Raw genomic sequence first — 24,627 nt, 5'->3', positions numbered from 1 at the left:
ATATCTCTGTGCTTTCTGTCTGGTATATAATGTGGTGTTTGGTGCTCGGTAAATGGTGATTCACTGAAATAAGGGAGAACTTGAATATTTTCTTATGTCACAAAGGAAATACTGCATCGCAGTTGTTAGATTGAGAGGCCTCACATACTGTAGAGTGTGAGAAAACCTACTGCAGTAAAAACTGCAGCGGAGACTCCAGTGAGCCTTAGAAGGGCTGTTTGTTTGTGTACGTAAAGATAATGTCCTCATCGTCAAGTCCAGGCGGAATAATCATTCTGACAGTGTGCACTGGCAGGGAGGTGGAACCTTGATGAGCAGCAATGAATGCTGGGGATTTATTCATCCCATGTGACATGCAAGCCTCTCCCTGCACGATATGGGAGCAGGCTGCCAAGCTGCACCTGAGCCCTGCACCTTTAGTGTCCCACCTACTACACATCTGCTCCAACCAAACATCCTGTAGGGCTGCCTCTTTTACGTTTACATGTCAATACTTATGGAAATGTAATATTTATCCAGGAAGCAATTTAGTGATATTTTAGACTTTTTAAAGACATTTCATAAATTAATTGAACATAACCTATTTTTTGGGGGATTTACCAATAATCTGATGATTTATCATCTTAAAAAAACTGGATAAAAATATGATTTTCTGCTATAATCAGGATTTCGGAGCCACTGAAATGTTTTATTGTATTGTTGATCTCATAGATTAAAAATAAACCAATTCAGATTATATTGGGGAATTGTTGGATTTCTGTAAAATTATAGTGTGGTCTAAGACCTACTTTACTGTAAAGTGTCCTGCGATAACTTCTGTTATGATTTGACACTCATACACTACTACATACAATTTTAAAATTGAATTGAAAAATTGAATTGAATTATACTGGGTTTCTAAACTGTAGTTTGAGAGTCAATGTTATATCTAATAAACAACTGTTTTAGATATTTTCTGCAGTGTTGCTGTTGATATTGTTTCTTAATTGCAAGCATGTAGCCCCTCGTTTTCACATCTGATTGAAAGCAGAGTGAAACTATTGCAAGGGCATCAACAGGGCATCACTTTGAGGACAGTGGCTTACAACAGTCCACCAACTAATGGAGATCTGATAGCTATTTTGACATTTCCTTTAAAGATAAGTGTGTGTGTGTGTGTGTGTGTGTGTGTGTGTGTGTGTGTGTGTGTGTGTGTGTGTGTGTGTGTGTGTGTGTGTGTGTGTGTGTGTGTGTGTGTGTATCTGTATATTTTTAACCACAGTTACTGTCTTATGTCTCATGGCGCTGTCTTATTATGACAGACCAAGATTCATAGACATAATGTATTTATTTCTGTGTAAAGTATGCTATCATGCCCTCAGTTTAATAGTTCCTGTTCTATTTGGGACTGTATATCTATATTTCAGTACAATGTAATTATTCTGTTAAAATTAGTAACGGATTAAACTGAAACATTAAAAACATGATAATGGGAGCTAAAGGATTTTTTAGATGTTAATGTGAATGGTTATTGTACTAACTTTCCATCATTTCCTGTTTTTAACAACCTGATTACAGTCAGGAATATACAGAAGCTCTAAGCAATATTGGCTTAATTTAATTTTTTTTAAATCCTCAAAGTTAGTCAACCCTGATTTCTGATTCTCTCTAGTTAAAAGCCTTTTAGAGACACAATTTTCGCCCACTGGCAAGGTTAATCGTTAAAGTTAATGATTTGCAGCCATGCAAACGTTGCCCCAGTGCCGCCTGCAGTGTTGCCGTTCGGTTAATGTCTCTTGTTAATTTCTCTTGTTGGTATTCATTTCTCATCCTCTTTGGTCCCATCATAACTGACAGGGCCACATGGTGCCACCTGCCAATATCAGACTGTCATCAGGCCAGTGGCAATCACTGTCAATTTCAACTGTCATAAATTCTGTTATGAATGGCAAACTGTGTGTGTATGTCTCCCTGCAGGAGGAAGGTAGAGATCATGCACACGCACAGTCTTTTCACACTACTGGGGGAGAGGCTGATGATGCACACCAACACGGTCTCCGTCACCACCTACAACACTTTGTATGAGGTAGGTGATTGGCTCATTGACAAGCTATAGCAACGTGCATGAAGTGCTGAAGTGATGCCCTTTTAGTCTGTAAGTTGTCAGAATTCGAGTGATAGTCGTGGCATTTAATTGACAGCTGTTAATCCTCTGTGTGTGCAGATTTTGACAGAGCAGGTCTGTACTCAGGTGGTTCACAAACCCCACCCTGAGCCCGACTCCACTGTCAAGATCCAGAATCCCAGTAAGTACAAAAACACTGTAGCTTGCATCTGCCGTGTCTCTCTGCGTTCTTGTGTCTGCCAATAATGCAGTGTTGTTTTAATGCGAGTAAACAGACAACAAAGCCTCAATTCAAAAGCCGACACTGCTGCCATCTCCCACGTATTAATCTGCCTCTCACTCTTCTGTCCCTCACATTTTTCTCTCTCGTTCAAAATGCTTTTTATATATTTGCTTCTCTTAACTCTCTCATCTCATTCTTCTTCCCCTTTCTCTCCTCATTCCCTGGTTTTTACCTACCACCCAGTGATTCTAAAGGTAGTGGCCACCCTGTTGAAGAACTCCTCTCCCAGTGCTGAGCTGATGGAAGTCCGAAGACTCTTTCTTTCTGACATGATAAAACTCTTCAGTAACAGCCGTGAAAACCGGCGGTAAGAGTATACAAATGACTAGCATTTATTCAACTACTTGTCTTTTGCTTCTTACATTGCTTCTTATATTTTATTATTAAGCACACGCTGCAGCCCAACTCACATACAGTGTTTGTGTTGTGTACCAGCTGCCTGCTGCAGTGCTCTGTTTGGCAGGACTGGATGTTCTCCCTCGGATACATCAACCCCAAGAACCCAGAGGAGCAGAAAATTACTGAGATGGTGTACAACATCTTTAGGATCCTGCTCTACCATGCCATCAAATACGAATGGGGAGGGTGGAGGGTCTGGGTTGATACCCTATCGATCGCACACTCCAAGGTGAGAGTGAGATATGCACTTTAAGTATCAAAGAGCAAAAGCGTCTTTGTACACTCAACATTTTGCATTTACAATCATCAATCAATCATGAAGAAATACATTAATGAAGCAACATAAATACCCATTTCCCTATCCAGACGAGCCTCAATAGACTAGAATGTCATACCTTACGTTTGATGATATTGATTGGTATTGATATTTTGAGTGAAGCCTTCTTAGGTGCTGACGAAAGCCTTATTGATTTGTACATAGTGACTATATTTAACCTACTTCATTTTTCAGTGACCTGCAAGGCCCAGAGGAAGTATCATGCTGACTGATGATTCATCAGAGATATCTTTTTAAATAACAGATCATCTCTCTGATCACTGTTCAGTGGTGGGAATTTAACTCACCCATTCTCTCATGGCAGTGCCAAAGCGAGGGAACATTATGGATGATGATCTAATAGCCCCTTTAGACTCGCGTCCCAGTTTCATCCATGCAGCCGTTGGTACAGATGATCTATGAGCCCATAAGGACTACCTGGTGGAGAAGTTATTGATGTGAAGGTTAACTATTGTCAGTGCTTATGTTCCAATCACATAATCAATGATATCCCCACCATCTTTCACAGGTGACCTACGAAGCCCATAAAGAGTACTTGGCTAAGATGTACGAAGAATACCAGCGCCAGGAGGAGGAAAACATGAAGAAGGGGAAGAAAGGCTCTGTGTCCACCATCTCTGGGCTTTCCGCTACACCCGCCCCTGTCGTCAACGGCAACCTGGAGATTGACGACAACTCCCAGACACAGACACCCGAGAGCGAGGCGGAGTACAGCGAGGGGGCTGGCGGGGACTCGCGCAACCTCCTTGCAGAGGGCGCTGTGAAGCGACCTAATGGAGAAGACCTGACGCCCAGGGAGCAAAGCGCTGGTCCAGGGGTGAGGGTGGAGGTCCATGACCTGCTGGTAGACATTAAAGCAGAGAAGGTAGAGGCCACAGAAGTAAAGCTGGATGATCTGGACTTGTCTCCAGAAGGCCTTGGTGGAGGTGTGGGTGGAGGAGGTGGCGGAGTAATAGAGAATGGACCTCTGGTAGAAGTGGATTCTCTCCTGGACAGTGCTTACTGCGCTGTAGTTCAAAACCTAAATGGGAATCTGGTGCCTAAAGATGACACGCCAGGCTCAGGGGTTGGCATGGGCTCAAGCCTGGGGCTTTCAGGAGTCAGCCTGGAGGATGATGGGAACATGGGTCCGCTCATCACATTGGCTGACGAGAAAGACAGTGTCCCGAGCAACAATGGATTTCTCTTCAGCAAGGTAGGATGTGATATGAAGATTATTTTCTCTGATTACTTAAGTTGGATCTGTGGAGCCACATCTTTCCCTTCTGATCTAGAATATAATACCACCAAACAGTCCACTTGCTTTCTGTCCTTAGTCTTTCTACTTTCCTTATGTCTTAATGTTCTTTTATGTTTTCATTACCTCATTCATCTCTTCCAGGTCGACGAGAAGCTGCTTCCAGCTCTGGCAGCCACAGACCCTCTTGTACTGCCGAGTCCAGACCAGCCCACTCCATCCGGCCCAGTCCCGGCTCACTCCACCACCAGCGCCAGTGATGACCTCAGCCTGCTGGCCCACATGACTAGCTGCGGCTCTGATTTAACACAGAGCCACAATGCTGGAGAACTTCCAGAGGACGGGCCCTTCAAGATCGAGAGCCCCCTTGCTGACATAAGCTCTATTGCAGAGGCTGAGAGCCAAGCCCAGATCCAGGGATCTAGACCAGATTTCCCAGAGGGAGAGGGCACATCTGGGGCAGAGGGAGAGGCCGCGGGGCTTAAGACTGGGGGAGACACAGCCAGCACCACCTCTGATACAGAGAGGTCGGATGATGGGAAAGACAAGGACACAAAGAAGATCCAAACTACTGCGACCACTCAGGTGTGTTTATCTGTGTACTGTACATGCATCTGATTTTGTTGTTCACACAAGTCTGCAAGTAAGTTGTTGGGTTACTCTAATTGGACATGGCTGCTCCAATGTTATTGACTGTGTGTATTGATTTGCATTAAAAGCTCATCTTCTCTTGGAAGAAAGGCACTGACTGCCCACACATTAACTAATTATTTAATAAATCAGGGAATACAGAATAAGAAGTCCCAGAGAGTCTTCTGTGGTTTTTCTTATGGAATTTAATTTCATAAATGTATGTATGCCAAGTTTTATATTAGACTAGTAAGGGATTTAATGAAAGCCCTTTGCTGGCTGACCGAATCTTTGCCCCCACCATGTTGCAGGCCCTCCATGGTCGTACTGCAGCCCAGCTGGAGCGGGACCTACGCGTTGATCTGGGTTTCAGGGGCATGCCCATGACGGAGGAGCAACGGCGGCAGTTCAGCCCCGGCCCACGCACGACCATGTTCCGCATCCCAGAATTCAAGTGGTCTCCGATGCACCAGAGGTTGCTTACTGACCTGCTGTTCGCCCTGGAGACTGACGTGCATGTGTGGAGGAGGTGAGCTTAATAAGCTTATACTACTAGCACTCATGCCTTGTTTTCAGGGCATCTGTATTGATGACACATGTATTCCAAATTTAAAATTAGACTGAGCATATTCAAGTAAAGTGTTACCTATAATGTGTCAATTTCCAAACTGTAATTTGGTATCGTCCCTCCAACTTTTATTTCTTATTTCAGCCACTCCACCAAGTCGGTGATGGATTTTGTAAACAGCAATGAGAACATCATCTTTGTCCACAACACGATCCACCTCATTTCTCAGATGGTGGACAACATCATCATCGCCTGTGGAGGCATCCTGCCTCTCCTGTCTGCTGCCACCTCCCCTTCTGTAAGTGGCTCAACTCTGCCCCTCTGTGGTAGGAGGGAAAACTTCAGGTCAACAGCTGCTTCGTAGGCCTGTAACTCAGTGTTAATGCCAAACACTGACTTTGTTTGACATGATTCAATAGGTTAAAGTATGTGTTGTGTTACATTTTGTAGCTTTTTTTAACCCTATAAAGTCATGATATATACAAAAATCTAAAATAATCACCTAGACCTTAAAAGTTGAATTTTATTCTTGCAAACATTTATGTTATTAGTTTGGCCTTGCATTTAAAAATGAGTAAACAAAATAAAATTTCTAATGTTTCTGGATTCCTCTCTATCTATATCTCCATATACTTTACTGTCAATCTAACACTTCTTGCACAGTATTTTAACCTTTATTTGAGCTTTGTTCTATTCCTTTAAATTAACAATCTACTTAATTTGATAGTTTGATAATCTATTTACTTTAATCACCTTTCTTTTCTTCTCTGTGTTACATGTATTCTGTGTATTTTCTTGTCTTTTTTTGTCTGTTTTTTGCATGTGCAGAGTTCTAAGAGTAGTGCCAACACTGTAAGTTGCAGTTTCTTCTCTCTTTCTATTCTACTAATACTTTGTTCTGGTTTATTTACCATTGTGACTGACACTTAACCTTGCTTGTCTGACATGCATAGTGTTTCTATTTGTTGTGCTTCTTTGCTGCTAATTAATACTCCCCCTTATACTGTTTGTATCTATTGACTTCTCTGCCTCCGTGTATCCAGTTCCTAAAGTTATAGGAACTAGATATACTGAACTAGATACACTTTGTATAATAGTCTAACACTGTTAGAATTTTATACAAATAAGGGGGATAGAAAAGACTCAAAGGCCAGGAGGTGCATTGATAATAAGCAGAAATTAGAGTAAGAAGATATATTTAGAGTTTCCATAAGTCCTTAGGGGTTGCATCTGCTAAGCCTGTCCCATTTGTATCAACACAAAAGAAGGCAGGAGGAGCCGGACCCCAGAGGGGGTCAAAGGGAGAGGAGGTGACCCCTGTTCCTGGGGGAGGAGGCGCAGGGGGAGAGGTGCGTAAATAGCATTAGACTCCCACCATCACCAGAAGAGCTAAGAGCACCAACCCAAGCCTATCTGTCCTCACCTTGTGTGTCTGTTATTCCCCAAATGTCTGTTCTCACTTTCTCGGACGAGCCTCCAGATGCTTGCACTTTGTCGACTCTCCACAGCCCTGCACATCCTACTTACTGAAGCAGAGACACAGCAAACCACACACTTGGTTTGCAAGTTTTAACCCCTGCTTTGCTGCCTTCAGATTTATTTTCATTGTAGATATACTGAACATTTGGTAATTTATTCATTTATTCATTTAGGTTGGTGGCAACATAAGAGGACTTTGTTTAATTGTCTATGAAATATATTCTAGGCTAGCTTTACCTGTCTGTACACTGCCACTGTTAGTGGTAATAGGCCACACTGCTACTGTCACGATCCCACTGTTACCATTACCTGTGTGTTACCAGGCTTTACTTCCTTTGTGTTGTGTAGAACACCTCATGTTGCCAGATTTCATCATTTAAGTATATATTTCACTTAACAAGCATGATACTCAAGGTTGCTTTTCCTGTTTGTTGGTATAGTCATGCTCATGTAAGACATGATGATAATACATTTTCCAAAGGTTACTTCTATTGTTTAAAAAAAAGAGAATACTACATTATTTCAACACCTTTCTAAAACCAGTGAGCAAGCATCCAGTTTATTGTGTTAGCATGCTTGTTTTTCACTGAATAACTGGCAAGCATGTGTGTATTTATCCTCCCTTTGCCAGACGGAGTTGGAGAACATTGAGGCGACACAGGGCATGTCTTCAGAGACAGCAGTCACCTTCCTGTCTCGTCTCATGGCCATGGTGGACGTACTGGTGTTTGCCAGCTCTCTCAACTTCAGCGAGATTGAAGCAGAGAAGAACATGTCATCAGGAGGGCTGATGAGGCAATGCCTCCGCCTGGGTGTGTGCTAGTTCAATGTATCTTTCAATTATTCTTTCGTTTAATCGGTTAGTCTATAAGATGTCAGAAGAAATTCCCAGAGCCTAAGGTGACGTCTTGTCAAGCTTTTTTGCTTAAGAAAATTAATTAAGAAATTGTGTAGCTTAGTTTTCTGCAAATTCATTAATCATGAATTAATGCCTAATATGGGTGTGCAATGCAATAAATGTGTCATAACAGACACCCAAGAAAACAGACAAATCTACGTAAAAGTCACTCAAATTGTGTCGGATTTTACATTTGATTTCTGAGTCATAAACTGTTAAACTCTTATCTTCTCATTTTGTGCGTCTGCTTATCTATAATAGGTCTTTGATTGAGTTGATTGATTGAAATTGATCTACTGTATTGTATACGGTATTGTTCTTGGATCGGCTGGACATACCCTTAAAACAAATACATTTACGCATCTGTAGTACATCAAAAAGAAATGCTATGTCATGTAATAAACCTTATGCAGTATAAAATACTTACAGGTTCAATATGTACCTTTTTGTGTCCATCAGTATGCTGCGTAGCAGTGAGGAACTGTCTGGAGTGCAGGCAGAGACAGAGAGACCGAAGCTGCAAATCCTCCTTAACCAGCAGCAAGTCACAGGACAGCCTCCACAGTGCCTCCACCACCAGCAAGGTACCACACACACACGCTCATACATCAAATGCACATCCTGCACACAACACTTAAAATCTGACACGGAAACATGCATATGTATGACGACCACACTTGACATTCTGTCTTCCATATTTAGCAGGATCCAGACAGACTCCTGCAGGATGTAGACATCAATCGTCTTCGAGCTGTGGTTTTCAGAGATGTGGTAAGTATTTGTGTTTTGTGTGTATTTTTTAGTGTATACAGTATGCATATGGGTACAAGTGCGAAGAGTGTTGTGTTAACTGAATAAATGTGTGTGTGTGTGTGTGTGTGTGTGTGTGTGTGTGTGTGTGTGTGTGTGTGTGTTTTATTTTGCTGTAGGATGACAGTAAGCAGGCTCAGTTTCTGGCGCTGGCAGTAGTCTACTTTATCTCAGTTCTCATGGTATCCAAGTACCGGGACATTTTGGAACCCCAGCGAGAGATTGGAAGGTCCACCAGCCTATCAGGGAGAAGCATCCGCCACGAAATTAACTCCCCAACCAGTACAGGTGATTTTTTCGTTTTTCTTTCGCTGCAGTTTCCTCGATATTAGAGAGTAATCTTGGATGAGCTGGTGGTGACTCATCATTGTAGCGTTTGTACAGTGAATACTGGCTTCAGATTAACAACAATACCTTTGTCAAGGATATGAGACAATTGAGGATGAAAGAGAGAAGGACGAAGAAAGAAGGGTATTACTTGACAGATAAATAAAGCTTACAAGCAGTAGGAAATATCTGAGATTGAATAAAAACAGACAATACTGTATGTTGTGGAATTGTTTAGCAAAGAGAAACTCTATTCTTTTGCAATTTGTGTTTGTTCCTCCAGAGCACCCATCCACAGCCTTCTCTGACCGTGACAAACAGACCCCCACTCCCGTGGACGACTCTCCCCGGGCAGGCCTCCCACACACAGACTCAGGCATCGGAGAGGAGGGCCATGTGGCCGGATCCTTGAACGGCTCGGAGATGGGTCTGGGGCTCGGCCTCGGCCTGGTGGGGAGAGAGACGGACAGAGACAGGGACAGAGACATGGGAGGAGGGGTTGGGGGAGGAGGCACAGATCTATTGTGTAGTCTGTCAGATGTTAGGAGGTCACAGGAGAGCCTTCTGGATTCTCCCCACAACCCCAACTCCAGCCAAGCGCCGCCTTCGTCTATCTCCAGTATCAGCCAAACAAACAAAGGCATCAATGTCAAGGTTGGTCTGTTTGACCCCCATTCATACCTGGCTGCTTGTATCCAGATATGTCTAAATTTGTGGATAGAGTTGATACATTTTGTCCAATGTGGTCAGGAAATGCATATGCATTTAATTTTACTGAGAGCCCATGCACCCATCAGTACTTTCAAATATGGTTTGTATGATCAAGCCACATCTGTATTTTTAGCTGTGTGGTTGTGGTTGGATCACCTGAGAAAGATTTTAATGCCAGGTCTGAATAGGGTCAAAATCTTTCCACATATTCAACTTTCAGTGAGGCTATTTAAGGTTATGTATCATTAAAACATGTCCACTGTTCTTACTTATATACAGTTATAGTTTATTGCTGGAAAAAAGTTAGTTGTTCTCTATGTTGGATTTTGAGGCAATAATAATGTTTTTCAACGTAATAAATATTATAGCCTACATTGAAAACAAAATGTACAAAGTTACGGTACTTGAGAAGTTAAAAAACAGCCAAGAATTAGTCAAGCCATTAAACTCCTTACAGCTTGTGTCCTGTAGTCACCAGATGGTTTGTTCTCTCTGAAATGCAGGAGATACTGAAGAGCTTGGTGGCTGCTCCAGTTGATGGCGGGGATTTGGGACAGGAGTCTGGGCCGACACCCTATCACCCAGATCCTGCCCTGAAGACACACCCCATGCTGCCCATGCAGTTCCACTCCTTCGACAGGTCAGTCCTATTTACTGTTTGACCTACAAGAGGCAGAAAAACAGACAGAGATATCAGAGTCAGTACAGCCTGAAACATCCATCAATGAATCAATTTTTCCAGCCAATACTGATCTTTTGCTGATGTGTTTTAGTGTACTGCTATTTGTCAAATTGCTGTACATCAGTTTTGGAAAAAAGGTGCACACAAACATCAATCAATTGATTAGTATTTAGAAAATGACCTTCCTCTTTGAACAGAGCTCTTTGGATGGAAACATTTAAAGGCTTACATAATGTGGTTTACTTGCCAGCAGTCACATTGATTTCTTTAGTGAAAATCCAATAATGCACAGATAAGAAAAAAATAAAAGGGGAATTCTGCTCCATGGCTTGTTTGTAGGAACACACTTTTACTGTGCACTACATAGAATATAAAAATAAGAAAAATAATGATTTTTTTAGTGGCAGCAATACCATGTTAAAGATACAATATGTAGCATTTCAGCATTCAAATGTCTAAAAACGACCATACCTATGTTATATATTTTTATGAGTTGTGTTCTTACACTATCCCAAATGTTTCCACCAAATGTCAAACTCAGAGAAATCTGTTATTTTATTTTCAGACACGGAGCGTTTCCTTTAGTCACCCGACAGTGGCGTCATATATCCTCTCATCTTCTAGTTACTCGTAACTTCCATCAAAACACGGCACCCAGATGATTTGTTCAGGAGTAATTGTAAATCATACAATGTCAAAATACTTTTTTTGCCACGCAGCATCATTTTGTGATTGATTACATGCAACTTTGCAACACAGTAATACAACAGAGACCTTATTTATTGATACACATCAATATCGATCCAACTTAACGTTACTACAATGTGCTGGTTGACAAGTAGCTAACGTTAACGCTAAAGCTTGGTGGATAACATTATAGGGTTGCAACATTGATCAACATGCTTATAAAGTTATTTTTAGTATGATTGTTTTGACCATGGTTAACAGCACTGGTCTAACCCACGAATGAGTTCACCAGTAACGTTAACGTTAGCTGTATAGATAGACGATTAATCTAATGCTAATTTAGCCAGCTAGCTAGCACACTCCGGTCTGTCTGCCTCACTCCCCCGGCGCAGAGAGACTCAGTCGGGATGAGAGCCAACAACTGCCCCGGGACAAATAACTAGCTAGTTACCATTAGCCCCCAGTCAGCTAGAAGCCAGACATATTCATTACAGCAATCCCCCTGGCCAGCAATTAACTCCAGTGCCTGGTGCTTACGATGCTGACGGGAAACGGACCATATCAGACCCAGCCAGTCACAACAGCGGCCATCAAATGTTAGCTAGCTACGTCTCCGTTAGTACTACCGGTGTCTGTGCCGAAAATCTCCTCCCTGCCGAATTTCTCCCCCTTTCGCGTTTAGCTGTCTTTACGGTTAGCTAAATTAACCCGACAAAAGGTGGGTTAAGCACCAAAACGAAAAGTTAAGATTACAGAAAAGTGAAGGGGAGATCATTCCGGGCAGCTGGGAGATGTTCTGCTGCTGCACAACAGGCATTGAACATCCTCGCATTTTGTGTTTTAGCTGCTGGCTACTGTTAGCTTGCTGGCTCACTAGCTAACTGGTCAGCTAACAATAAAAATCTAATTAAGAAAAACATAATTATGTTGGGGAAACTGCAGCTATTTTATTAGAATAACATGAATAAATGTTACTAAATGTAACATGAATAAACTTGAATGGGTAAACTCGTCCGTGAACAGGTGCATTCTAACCAGCGAAGGTATTTAACACTAAAATCTACAACTCCCATAATTCCACGCAACTTCCCGACGTCATCAAAAGTCTGTGTTTACCATCCATTGTTTTGGTTGAGAGACCCGTAGCGGCAGAAAGTTACATATTGTATGTTTAATAAATTATGACTGAGACTGTTGATTTTATTATTTATTCCCATTTTTGTCGACTTCAGACTAAAATCTTATAGGGGTAAAGCTATTGTCGCTGAATAATAAAGTTGTTTGACATGACAGGACATAAACAAAGTCTGAAAAGGTTAAAATGTTCTTCTCTTGTCTAAACTGTTAACATATAGACTCTCTCACTGAGTGATGACCTGCTTATATCTCCTGTGCAACACTTAGTCTCCTTGATCCTGCTCTGTGGCAGTCCTTGAGAGCTAAGTTATTGATTGAAGACAGTGTGCATAATAGATCACGAATAGCTCCATATCTATCTCCAAGATGGCCACCCGATGTATCTGTCTGACCCATGCAGACAGGCTTGATAAATCTTATCCATATAAATTAATGGCAAATACATAGTTACTAACAAACAGTGTTTTATAGTTTTTAAACAGATATGTTAGTTTGTCTAAACATCACTGCTGTATTACCCATACTTTTGAAATTTAAATGCACACTATCCCTAGTTTTTTTGTTACAAACTTATAAGAAATAGAAATATATCAGATTTTATTGTGCTACATATTGATAAATGCATATATGAATTATATTAGCAGCACCGTTTCATGTTTCTGGAAATGTTTTACAACAATTAAAAACTGATCTATAATCTGAAATAGTTATTGTGCATATGATAGTATTTCAAATTTTAGAAAAGCTTTTGATTTTAGTTTGATAACTATATTTGTTTGACATTTAAGATACTCCCTGATGTTGATATTGACTGAAGCTTCCAATAGTCCCATAATATTCTTTTTAGCTCCCGGAAGTTGTTGTTGAGTTTGAAAACAAAGAATGAAATGATCTTGTGATTTGGAGACACTCCTGGACACTGTAAAAAAAAATAAGGATGTGTATCTTAAAGGTTTGTGAAAAAAACTGTTTAAAATGATTACAAGTATTAGAGGTTAAAACTATTCTTATTTGGTAAACAAAGGCCATATTAATTTTATAGGGTTAGGATTTAAATCCCAAAACTGACTTCACAGGGTTAAACAACTGTGTAACACGTTTAGGTGCTCTCTGTATTATCCATCCATCCATCCATCTTCGTCCGCTTATCCGGTGTCGGGTCGCGGGGGGAGCAGCTCCAGCAGGGGACCCCAAACTTCCCTTTCCCGAGCAACATTAACCAGCTCCAACTGGGGGATCCCGAGGCGTTCCCAGACCAGGTTGGAGATATAATCCCTCCACCTAGTCCTGGGTCTTCCCCGAGGCCTCCTCCCAGCTGGACGTGCCTGGAACACCTCCCTAGGGAGGCGCCCAGGGGGCATCCTTACCAGATGCCCGAACCACCTCAACTGGCTCCTTTCGACGCGAAGGAGCAGCGGCTCTACTCCGAGCTCCTCACGGATGACTGAGCTTCTCACCCTATCTCTAAGGGAGACGCCAGCCACCCTCCTGAGGAAACCCATTTCGGCCGCTTGTACCCTGGATCTCGTTCTTTCGGTCATGACCCAGCCTTCATGACCATAGGTGAGGGTAGGAACGAAAACTGACCGGTAGATCGAGAGCTTTGCCTTCTGGCTCAGCTCTCTTTTCGTCACAACGGTGCGATAGATTGAATGTAATACCGCACCCGCTGCGCCGATTCTCCGACCAATCTTCCGCTCCATTGTCCCCTCACTCGCGAACAAAACCCCAAGGTACTTGAACTCCTTCACTTGGGGTATGGACTCATTCCCTACCTGGAGAAGGCATTCCATCGGTTTCCTGCTGAGAACCATGGCCTCCGATTTAGATCCTCATCCCAACCGCTTCACATTCGGCTGCGAACCGACCCAGTGAGTGCTGAAGGTCACAGGCCGATGATGCCATCAGGACCACATCATCTGCAAAGAGCAGCGATGAGATCCCCAGCCCACCGAACTGCAGCCCCTCCCCACCCCGACTACGCCTCGATATTCTGTCCATAAATATTACAAACAGGATTGGTGACAAGTCCCCTGGCGGAGGCCAACCCTCACCTGAAACGAGTCCGACTTACTGCCGAGAACCCGGACACAGCTCTCGTTTTGGTCGTACAGAGATTGGATGGCCTTGAGTAGAGACCCCCTCACCCCATACTCCCGCAGCACCTCCCACAGTATCTCCCGGGGGACCCGGTCATACGCCTTCTCCAAAAAACAAAACACATGTAGACCGGTTGGGCATACTCCCAGGCTCCCTCCAGGATCCTTGCGAGAGTGAAGAGCTGGTCCGTTGTTCCATATTATTATTATTATTATTATTATTATTATTATTATTATTATTGTCATCATCTCAGTGGCGACTGAAGTCTACTGTACATTCATCCTCACAGATGTTCTCACACACTGACCAACACCCAGAGCCATGATATCACTGAGGAGCATTCGATGAAGAGTATTGTGTGTGTGCAGGTTTGTCTGATGCCTTTGTGTCTCATCTCTTACAGGAGTGTTATGGTTCCAGTCAAAAAGCCGCCACCTGGCAGCCTGTCAGTCAACACAGTGGGCACGCCCACCACTAGTGGAGCGGCCACTCCCGGCAGCACACCCAACATTTTTGCCGCTGCGACAGCAACACCCAAGAGCATGATCAACACTACAGGTGAGAGATAACACACAGATGTAGTGCACTTATAAAAACACATGTTCTTCACACCCACTTCTATCAGTTTAGCTCCTGAATCTACTGTATATCTTTAGATATTTTTGCCCACATTCATTTTAGCACTGGATCTATTATGCATTTAAGGAAAGGCAGCAGACACACCTGCAGTTTGACGAAGGTGCTTATGTGAAAGGCCTCCAGCAATTCAAAGGCTGCTCCATGAAGCAGGGCTGAGTTTCTTCTCTTATTAAAAACTATTTGATGCTTTACTCTGAACAAACTAGAATAGAAACAAACCGAACAAACAGTACCGGCAGATGCTTTCACCATTAGTTTTTTTTTCCAAGGGTGGGATCCAGATCAGTGGAGTTGCAGAAAGGACAGCAAGTGTAAGATATCCTGGCCACAAACAAGAAAGTTAATTTCCTCTCTGATGTCGGACCATGTGCCTTTCACATATTTGGTACTCCATGTCGGGAAAAAAACAGATGCAGAGAAGAGCATGTATTAAATATTCTTTGACCCAAAGAAGGATAGAATAAATTGATAACAAGATAAGAATCAATTACACATCCACTGACCATTCATTGTAGAGAGTGGATTTGTATTCATGGCTTTGACAGCCAGTCAGACTTATTGGACTGTATCATACATGCATAATGGACAAGGAAGGGATTTGTTCCCCTGAATGGATTCTGTATATTGATTGCAAAGCGATTTTCACAAATGGGGGGCCATTACCAGAAGACAAGCAGCAGCACGTCCGGTGAAATAGTATCCAAATTGAATTTGGTCCCAACTGACCGGGACATTAATAAATTTCCTTTATAGTTATCCTTCGCGATAATCTTGGTCATGCTTGATACATGTTACAATAGCACTTGTCTTATTTTTCATCACTCTCCCTCCTCTCTGTCCTGTCAAGGTGCCACAGACTCTGCCTCTTCTTCCTCCTCCTCTTCTTCGTCATTTGTTAACGGTGCTACTAGTAAGAATCTGCCAGCTGTGCAGACGGTGGCACCCATGCCAGAAGACACGATGGAAAATATGAGGTCAGAGCTCTCAACATGGCACCGCTCTTCATTCGCTTTCCTCCCGCTCTTTTCTTTGGCTTTTGTTTTTATGTTGATTTGTCTGTTTTTCTTGGGTGCCTGTCGTTTTTCCACTTCATTCCTGTCCCTCTTTCACTTCACACTTAAGTCTTCATCCTTCCCAAAGAATTCTCACTAGCAGCTCACTCTCACAGTCATAATTGATATTATACATTAGGGTTAGATTGGGGACAGCCGGGGTGCACCCACATGCTTTTTGAGGCCTAGGTAAAAATACCTGATTAGTCATTACATCTTTTAAGAATGTCAGGAGCAATGTAGATGCAACATTTTTTTCCTGATATGTTAAAAGTTTAACCAAATCTTAAAGAAAAGACAAACATGAATTGCTAATTTGGTAGTTGCACTGCGTGACAAATGACTAGAAATCAAAAGTCACAAAAAACTGTTGAGTTTTTAGCCATAAAAAGGATATTGGACTGATCCGGATATTGCTCTTTAAAGCTGATATTAACTGATAATATTAGTTTTCTGAAAGCTAGTAAAACTACTTAATCTGTGATAACTCACTCACTCACATATGTTTTGCTCGCATGCACACATACCACCCACACATCTCACTCAGTCTACACTATGGTGCTTTTCATCCCTGACATGGCAGCTGTGTTTTAATGTCACAATTACAATATACTGTAGAGTATGAAAATATCCGCATCCCGATGGATTACTTATTTAAAAACATGTAAATGAAATTGTCATGAACATAAATCTGTTTTAGGTGTGTTTTAGTATTTTGTATAGGCATCTGACACTCGCTAATAAAATATAAGATGATCTGCAATATGTTAGTAATTAGGAAATAGCATTACAATAAGAAATAATATATAATTCCTTTTTAGCCGTTTACTACTGTAACATTTCTGTCAATGTACTCTCTCCTTAGACAGTTTGTTATGATATGTGCGGTAAACGTGTGCTTCTGAAAGTGCACACGCATGTGAGAGAGAGCGTGCATGCGTGTGCATGTGTTCTTTAATCAGTGTGCATGTCTGTATGTGTGTGTTTGAATGTGTGTGGTTTGTATTGCAGTTCCTATTGTGAGGTGGCGCAATGTGCGCTGCGCAGCGGTCAGACGCCCCCTGAGCTCAAGTCTTTTAGCTCTCTGGCAGGCTTCCAGGCAGCTCCCCGAGATGCAGGACAGTGTTTTAGGCAAGGAGATACTCGTCCACCCCTTCCCCCTCTGCCCCACCTCCACCACACACCCTCTGCTACGCCCAATCCACTACTTAATGTTCCCAGAATGCCGTTGGGAGAGCGGACAGACATCTTTGTTAACAGCTTCAACAGTTAGCATCACTCATATTTTTATATCAGCACAGTCACTTCTGGCATGGCCATCTGCTCACACTAACCCCACACTAAAGATCAGACCTGAGTCAAACTGTCTTTGCAAATAACTTGTAGCAACAGTTTGCTTAAACCGACTCAAAATCATGTTTTAACCTTTATTGTAACTTTTGTAAATGTCACCCATCTGCTACTCTAAACCGCTTAAAACCAAATGAAAATTTGTAAACACTAGACCCAGGTCTGTTCCAGAAGTCATATGCTTAGGCTGTAAATATGCACTTCACTGCCATCATGAGTCCATATTTTAGTCTGCTTTGCTGTACTCTTCCTGCCTTACTTTCTCCATTTCTTAACTGAACATAGAAAAGAAAAGTATTTTACTCTGCACTTGATATACTCCTGTGCACACACAAAAACACTAATATTGAGATGTGTAGCAAGTCAAGATACAGTTTGTACAATATTTAGCAGTTTAAAGTTTGGACACTTTTTTTATAGGTTTAGCTTTTATTGCACTTCCAGCTTCACCCATTTCACAATGCTAAGTTGATTAACAGTTAGCTTTCTATTTCTTTCTATTTAACGTCTCTAAGCTTGCCTTTTCCATCTCCTCTCCTTTGTTATTTGTCCTCTCCTCCTGTTTTCTCTACTCATTTCTTTCTTGCATGTTTTTTCGCTCCCTTTCTCACCTACTGTATACAGTATCCCCACAGTTTTTCCTCACATGCTCCTCTAACCTCATCTGTATGTTGCTTATTTTATCTTCACTCCTATTCTCTTCATCTTCCTCTCACTTATTTCCGCCACAGTATCACCACCAAGCTGGAGCGCGCTCTGGAGAAGGTGGCGCCCCTGCTGAGGGAGATTTTTGTGGATTTTGCTCCCTTCCTGTCCAGGACACTGCTGGGTAGCCATGGGCAGGAACTGCTCATAGAAGGTACAGGTGCTGTACACGGCTCCTTTTTCTATAACTGGCGTCTCTCTGTGGAGTCTCCCCATTCACTGTCCCTCACCGCGATGTTTGTGTATGATGAAGACTGAGAGAAAAAGAAACGAGTGAGTGGACGAGTGGATGTATTAACTGTGTGATTAGTTGAGAGTGAGTGAATGATTGGGTGAGTGTCTTTGAGCTGGCTGCTTCACTCATTCGTCAAGCAGGTATGACGTCACAGTATTTTGCACTATTTTCAAACAGCTAGCTAGATAATGACATGAAAATCAGATTACTGTTTGTTTCAGAGTTAGCATTAATATGGTATTACAGGTTGTATTGAATGTGATGCATTCCTCTCTCTGCCCACCTGCTTCCTGGCATCCTGTTTTCGTGATCCACTGTCTCAGTGTTGATTTCTCCCTCTTCTCCCTTCCTGCTCCTTCCCCTCCCACCACTTACTCTCTCCTTTATCATCTTTCTCTGAACTGTTTGTTCCTGTCTTCTCTGTGGCATGGTTTTTATAAACTTGACTACAATGACTGTATACAATAGCAGAAGCCACTGACACTACAGTGTCTTCTTTGATGATATTTTTGTCTCTCGTGTGTGTGTGTGTGTGTGTGTGTGTGTGTGTGTGTGTGTGTGTGTGTGTGTGTGTGTGTGTGTGTGTGTCAGAGAGAAAGAAAGAGAGGCTCATGACTGTGCTGTATTTCTTTATGCTGCAGGTCTAGTGTGCATGAAGTCTAGCACGTCTGTGGTGGAGCTCGTAATGCTGCTGTGTTCTCAGGTTGGTAACCCCTCACTGTCTCTCTATTTACTGTCCTCACACATATCCATTTTGCCAAAACCTGAAAGAGTCATCCGTTTTTTTTTAGACCCATAGTCATCGGCTGAGTCCGTTGCACTCAGGAAGCTGTTGAGTTATTGATCTTCCCTGTGAGGCAGGGTTGACTATGTAATGAGCGCATTGCGGATGTAATATAATATCAACTTATATGCATCATCACACCATAGTTTTTCCTCATCAATATCAAGGCCACAACATTTCTTTTCCCCTGTCAATCACATACACTTTCATGACTGGATTTTACTTTTAAGAACAAAAAGTTAAAAAAAAAAACAGCATCACAGCTTAATCTATTTAGAATGTTATTGGGCTCATTTATCTAACTTCCATTCAAAGTCACTATCTCTATTTTTCTGAATAACACTCAAAAGACAGAGTAACAACAGAGAAGCACTTACCAATACAGAGCTTTCCCCTGATAGTGTAGGTGACCAGTGTTCTCTTTCTTTTATATTATGAAGTTTGTCTCCCAACTATTGTCTGTTTCATTGGCTGCCTCTAAGAGCTCTTGTCCTGAGAGGAGCACCTCAGTTCTTTGCTCTTTCTCTTCTTTTTCTTCAACTCTGCCACCATGGTCTCAGTTTTCTCCTTTTTTACTGCTTCATCTTCAACCGTACCATCAGACACCTCTGCTTTTCTGGTCCATTTTAACTCAGCGTTTCGGTGGCATGCTTTCATCTTCTACCACTCTCCACACTGCCCTGTCTTTTCACTACTCCCTCTCCTTTCTCCTCCCCTCTACTCTCCTGCCTAGCTGCTCGTCAGCATGTATAGTATTACCCCCGGCTCTGGCCTTGTCTGCCATTAGATGCCCAGGAGAGCGAACCCTAGCCCAGATATCGATCCTCTGGATGGAAAGGGTGTAACAGGAGATGCTCCCACGTGTCCTTCACAGCCTTAAGAGCTAATGGAGCTCTGATAGCTTGAGGTTTTCAGCAACACTCTCATTCTGCTCAGAAGTCTCCACTCTAATATGCACAGACACATAAAACACTCACACACTCTTAGACGGGTGCATTTTCATTGACACTTAGAAAGCTCTTTAGATGTTTCTTCATCCTTATTCTGTGCAGTCTTGTTCTTGTGTACCTTTCCACTGGTGATGGTAGAGGATGGGCCTCTATATTTCCTCTTGAATAAAACTGTTTCTATCTCTCTATTTATCCATACACATTTGTGAAGGCTATACCATGTATACCCACATAGCTGTGGTATGGTTTGTTTTGTTTGTTTTTTTAACCATAGCCCAATCTGGTTACACTTTACTTTAAGTTTTCTACATAAGAGTGACATGACACTGTCATGAACGTGTCATAAAACATTATAAACAAGTCATAAACGTTTATGACATAACGCTTTTTTAGTATGTGTCATTTGGTTTTGTCATGACAAGTTATGGTTAGGGTTAGGATTAGGGTTAGGGTTCATGTGTCATGACTGTGTCATGACCGTGTCATGTGACTGTCATGTATTCATGACAGTGTCATGTCACTCTTATGTAGAAAACTTAAAGTAAAGAGTTACCGACAATCTACTGTACATTAGGCCATTGTGAACAGTGTTGTAATTGATAAGCAGGAAAGCTTTATAGCCATATTGAATTCTCAGGATTTAGTGAGTAAGTATCTTGATTTCTTATGTATTTAATTCACAGATTAGCCAAAAACAGACTCAGGGCCCTATTTTAACGATCTGAAACGCAAGTATGAAACGCAAAAAGGCAAGTAGCTTTGTGGGTGGATCTCCGGCGCTGTTGCTATTATACCAGCGGATAAATGACTCTTGCACCCGACGCAAATCTAAAATGGGTTGGTCTGAAGTAGCTAGGTGTGGTTTGGGCGTAACGTGAAGATGACCAATAAGAGCGTCATCTCACGAGCTGGAGCGCTTGTTCAATGGCGGACTGCTATTATGACGGCGGATTTGCCTGGCGCACGGCAGCGTTTGCTGTCCTGGATTCAGCAAAGTAATAAATTCCCGTCTTGTCCGGGTGGCAATGTTGCTGCGGCCTCTCGGCGCATCTCCTCAAGTCTGGAGAGGATTGCTGCAGCCATGGAGCGTGGGCCTCCAAACACATCACCTGCTCCTGTTGTGCCCCTTCCTCTTCCCCCCACTCCATCTCCGTCCACCTACTCCATCAAGAGCACATCGCACATTGCCACTCCCGGACCCTCAAGTGTCCAATCCCACCGTAGTTCAACATCACGTCTTCTTAAGTCCTCTAATATTTCCTCATTTATGTCATCAACACATCCATGATTCATGGAAATGTTGTATAAAACACAACAAGCCAAGCCACAAAGAATGCTGGGACTTTTTGAGGACTGTACTGTAAAGTGCCTCCTGATCTATCCAAACACCTGAAGCGCATTTTCAGTAATATTTTTCCTTCTAATCATGTATGGTTTGCAAAAATGGGAACGCGTCCGTGTAGATGAGGGAAGCAAGGTGTATGCGCGTTGTGCACACGCTACATTATGGCCAAGCATGCGCCCCTAAAATAGCATCTGAATAACGTGCCACTGACTTTAGACCAGGTGTTTCCTGGTCAGTGGCGGAAGTGTTTTCTGAAACTGCAAAATAGCACTAGGGAACGTTTGCGCCTGAACACGCCTCCTCTTTTCGCTGAACTGCCCCCGGGAGCGCTAATACATTCCCTAATTTACCGACGTGCGTCTGTGGAGGGAAAAGTCCGCTGTGCATCGGTTGCAAAATAGGAATGATACATGCGTCGGTGTATAAAGTCAATTGCGCTGAGTGCAAGATAGGGCCCTCAGACTCAGATTCAATCTGGCAATGACCAGGTTTTCAACTACATTTCCAGAAAATGTATATCATTATGAAATTACATAGGCAGTGATAGTTTTATCCTCTACACTTAGGAGTGGCAAAACTCCATTCAGAAGAACGCTGGACTGGCCTTCATTGAGCTAATCAACGAGGGAAGGTAATCCATCACACAGACTGATTATCACCTCATATAATTCACTGTGATTCTCACATTAAAAGCAACCGTGTTATCAGTGCACACAACTAATGGGAATGATAGAGCTCTAATGAGAACCTTGCCAAGATAAATGCACAGTGCCATGTGTGTTCAGTAGGAAATCAAATCATTACATTGCAATTAAGTGTGCAGTTGATTTGTGCTGGTCTATTTTCAGTGCCTGTAATCTTGTTTTTTTATTTGACTCCAAACGGTATTATACATAATTAAAGGACAACACAAAAAAGAATACACATCCATAAAAAAGATGCTACTTTTTAAGCATACTGTTTTTTACTGTACCCATCCATACATAAGCTTTAGTAGCAGATGGACCAGTCTTATTGATACCATTTAGAAAAGGTTGTCATATTGATGGAAACTTGCTTACATTCCCATGCGTTGACAATTAGATTTTTTCTTCTAAATGGAGGTGTTGCTAAGGCCTGTAGTGTTTGTCGCTCTCTTTACTCCTCCACCAGACTTCTCTGCCACGCCATGAAGGATCATATTGTGCGTGTTGCCAACGAAGCGGAGTTCATCCTGAACAGACAGAGGGCAGAGGATGTACACAAACATGCTGAATTTGAGGTAAACACAAAGCGCCACTTGCACTGTTTGTCATGATATGTGTCATCATTAAAGCCTGCGGGTTAAAAGCTATGTGAAGGGGCTAATGTGTAATGCTCATTGTTGTTACGGATTGTCACCAACAAATACCTGCTTTTATTTTGTAAATTACTACTTCCAATTAGTAAATTTAAACTGATTTCCTGTGCCTATGCATCAATTAGTGATTAAGGAGGACATACAGCAACTGTCTCCTCGTCACCACAATCTCCTCATCTCTGACAGTAACACTCTTTGGTTTCTTACTACCTCCCACTCTCCTCCAGTCTAACTGTGCCCAGTACGCTGCGGACCGGAGAGAGGAGGAGAAAATGTGCGATCACCTCATCAGTGCCGCCAAGCACAGAGATCATGTGACCGCTAACCAGCTGAAACAGAAGATCCTCAACATCCTGACCAATAAGCACGGAGCGTGGGGGACAATGTCGCAGAGGTGAGCAGGAGATGCGAGGAACTGCGTGTCAAATTATACTCGGGGACATTTTTTGATTGCTGTTCCACAGGATGTCATTTGTCAGCAGACATTACACCAGTTGAGTGCACATGGAACACTCCTTGCATATAATGATAAAAAATGGCATCAGTATGTGTAGTCAATAGGCGATTTGTTAATTTTTAACAGGGGAGACTGACCTGGTTCGTTTTGTTAACTCGTGACTAGCTGACCGCCCCATCAACGACTCTTTTGGTTCTGTATTTTTTAATAAGTCAGCACCTTCCACCATGTTTGGAACATATCACTATAACACATTACCACTGTATATTATTGCTTTTATTTGTGTAAAAGTAAAAGTAGCATCATTGAAACCATAAATTCACAAAGCCAGTACAGTAGCTTCACATCACAGAATCAGGAAATCTATTTCAAGTTTTCAGAGTGTGGATATGATCAGTGCTAAAATATAGATATTCCTAAAAGATGACATGGTCCGTGTAAAGCAGGCTTCATGAAACAATCAGGTCTTAATAAACATAATTAATCGTACATCGACTTCAGCACACAGACAGCTGAATCCTAACAACGTAGCTGCCGGGTAGCTGTAAAAGACTTATCTCCTTATTTAGCCCACCACACACACACACACACACACACACACACACACACACACATTAAATCAAAAATTGCTCGTTAAATTACACAGGATTTATTTTGAGAACATGTGACATGCAGCATCTGAGGCCTGTCTTCCTCATGTCACTTTTGATTAAGTAAATTGTATGCCACAACTTGCATGCTGTTAATAAACACTGTTTGCACTCACATGACAAGTTAATTAAAGTTAAATTGCATCTCAAGTGCTCTGGCCTCGATTATATTTTAAATAGTTTGTTCACATTAGCAATGCTTATTGAAAATTGCAATCACACTTGATGTCTAAACCTTGCTTTTCATCTGTTTTTTCATAAAACACCTTGGCTCTATAGGGTAGATCAGTCAATTTGATGTTTTTCCACTCATCTTAAAGCCAGTTATTGGTGTTTGCAGAGTTGGAAAGGCTTTTCAAGCTCACCCCTATGGTCAAATACTGCCCTTTAACCCAATAAAGAAGAACCTTTTGACTGTCGGAAATTTGTTCTGGAAATTGCCAGCATAAATGTCACCTGTAACTTCAGCTTTAATTCCAACTTTCTTGTCCTTGAAGGAAAAGTCACAAAATGCACACCTTGTTTTCCTACCACAACAGAATTGACTCCTTTTTGTTCCTCCTCTTTTATGTCTAGCCAATTACATGACTTCTGGCGTCTAGACTACTGGGAGGACGACCTGAGGAGGAGAAGGAGATTTGTGCGAAATGCCTCTGGATCCACTCACGCCGACGTGTCACTCAAAGCTCTGGAGGACTACGGTCAGTAATGTGTACAAATGCAAACATGTTG

The 24,627-nt window shown here is 42.2% G+C and overlaps 1 protein-coding gene across 7 annotated transcripts in view; it reads left to right on the top strand.

Moving 5' to 3' along the window:
• The window catches only part of nbeaa (neurobeachin a), a 91,848-nt gene that overhangs the window by 56,743 nt on the left and 10,478 nt on the right, over positions 1-24,627 (top strand). For 2 of the 7 annotated variants that reach the window (XM_028594961.1, XM_028594960.1), the window contains exons 18-42: positions 1,957-2,065; positions 2,204-2,285; positions 2,571-2,694; positions 2,823-3,015; positions 3,632-4,318; positions 4,505-4,945; positions 5,302-5,519; positions 5,703-5,856; positions 6,387-6,410; positions 6,824-6,907; positions 7,669-7,849; positions 8,395-8,519; positions 8,638-8,706; positions 8,865-9,033; positions 9,356-9,726; positions 10,287-10,423; positions 14,793-14,947; positions 15,876-16,002; positions 17,092-17,211; positions 18,162-18,289; positions 19,012-19,073; positions 22,016-22,080; positions 22,602-22,710; positions 23,016-23,182; positions 24,472-24,596. In XM_028594961.1, coding sequence (XP_028450762.1) covers positions 1,957-2,065; positions 2,204-2,285; positions 2,571-2,694; positions 2,823-3,015; positions 3,632-4,318; positions 4,505-4,945; positions 5,302-5,519; positions 5,703-5,856; positions 6,387-6,410; positions 6,824-6,907; positions 7,669-7,849; positions 8,395-8,519; positions 8,638-8,706; positions 8,865-9,033; positions 9,356-9,726; positions 10,287-10,423; positions 14,793-14,947; positions 15,876-16,002; positions 17,092-17,211; positions 18,162-18,289; positions 19,012-19,073; positions 22,016-22,080; positions 22,602-22,710; positions 23,016-23,182; positions 24,472-24,596 — 4,226 coding nt within the window. The remainder of the gene's footprint in view (positions 1-1,956; positions 2,066-2,203; positions 2,286-2,570; positions 2,695-2,822; positions 3,016-3,631; positions 4,319-4,504; positions 4,946-5,301; positions 5,520-5,702; positions 5,857-6,386; positions 6,411-6,823; positions 6,908-7,668; positions 7,850-8,394; positions 8,520-8,637; positions 8,707-8,864; positions 9,034-9,355; positions 9,727-10,286; positions 10,424-14,792; positions 14,948-15,875; positions 16,003-17,091; positions 17,212-18,161; positions 18,290-19,011; positions 19,074-22,015; positions 22,081-22,601; positions 22,711-23,015; positions 23,183-24,471; positions 24,597-24,627) is intronic. The other 5 variants (XM_028594965.1, XM_028594964.1, XM_028594962.1 and 2 more) reach the window with 4 other exon arrangements.

This window comes from Perca flavescens, chromosome 13 (genome assembly GCF_004354835.1).
Source record: "Perca flavescens isolate YP-PL-M2 chromosome 13, PFLA_1.0, whole genome shotgun sequence".
NCBI classification, from domain to species: Eukaryota; Metazoa; Chordata; class Actinopteri; order Perciformes; family Percidae; genus Perca; species Perca flavescens.
Note: the sequence above shows the minus strand (reverse complement) of the source record. Positions and strands in the feature narration are given on the sequence as shown.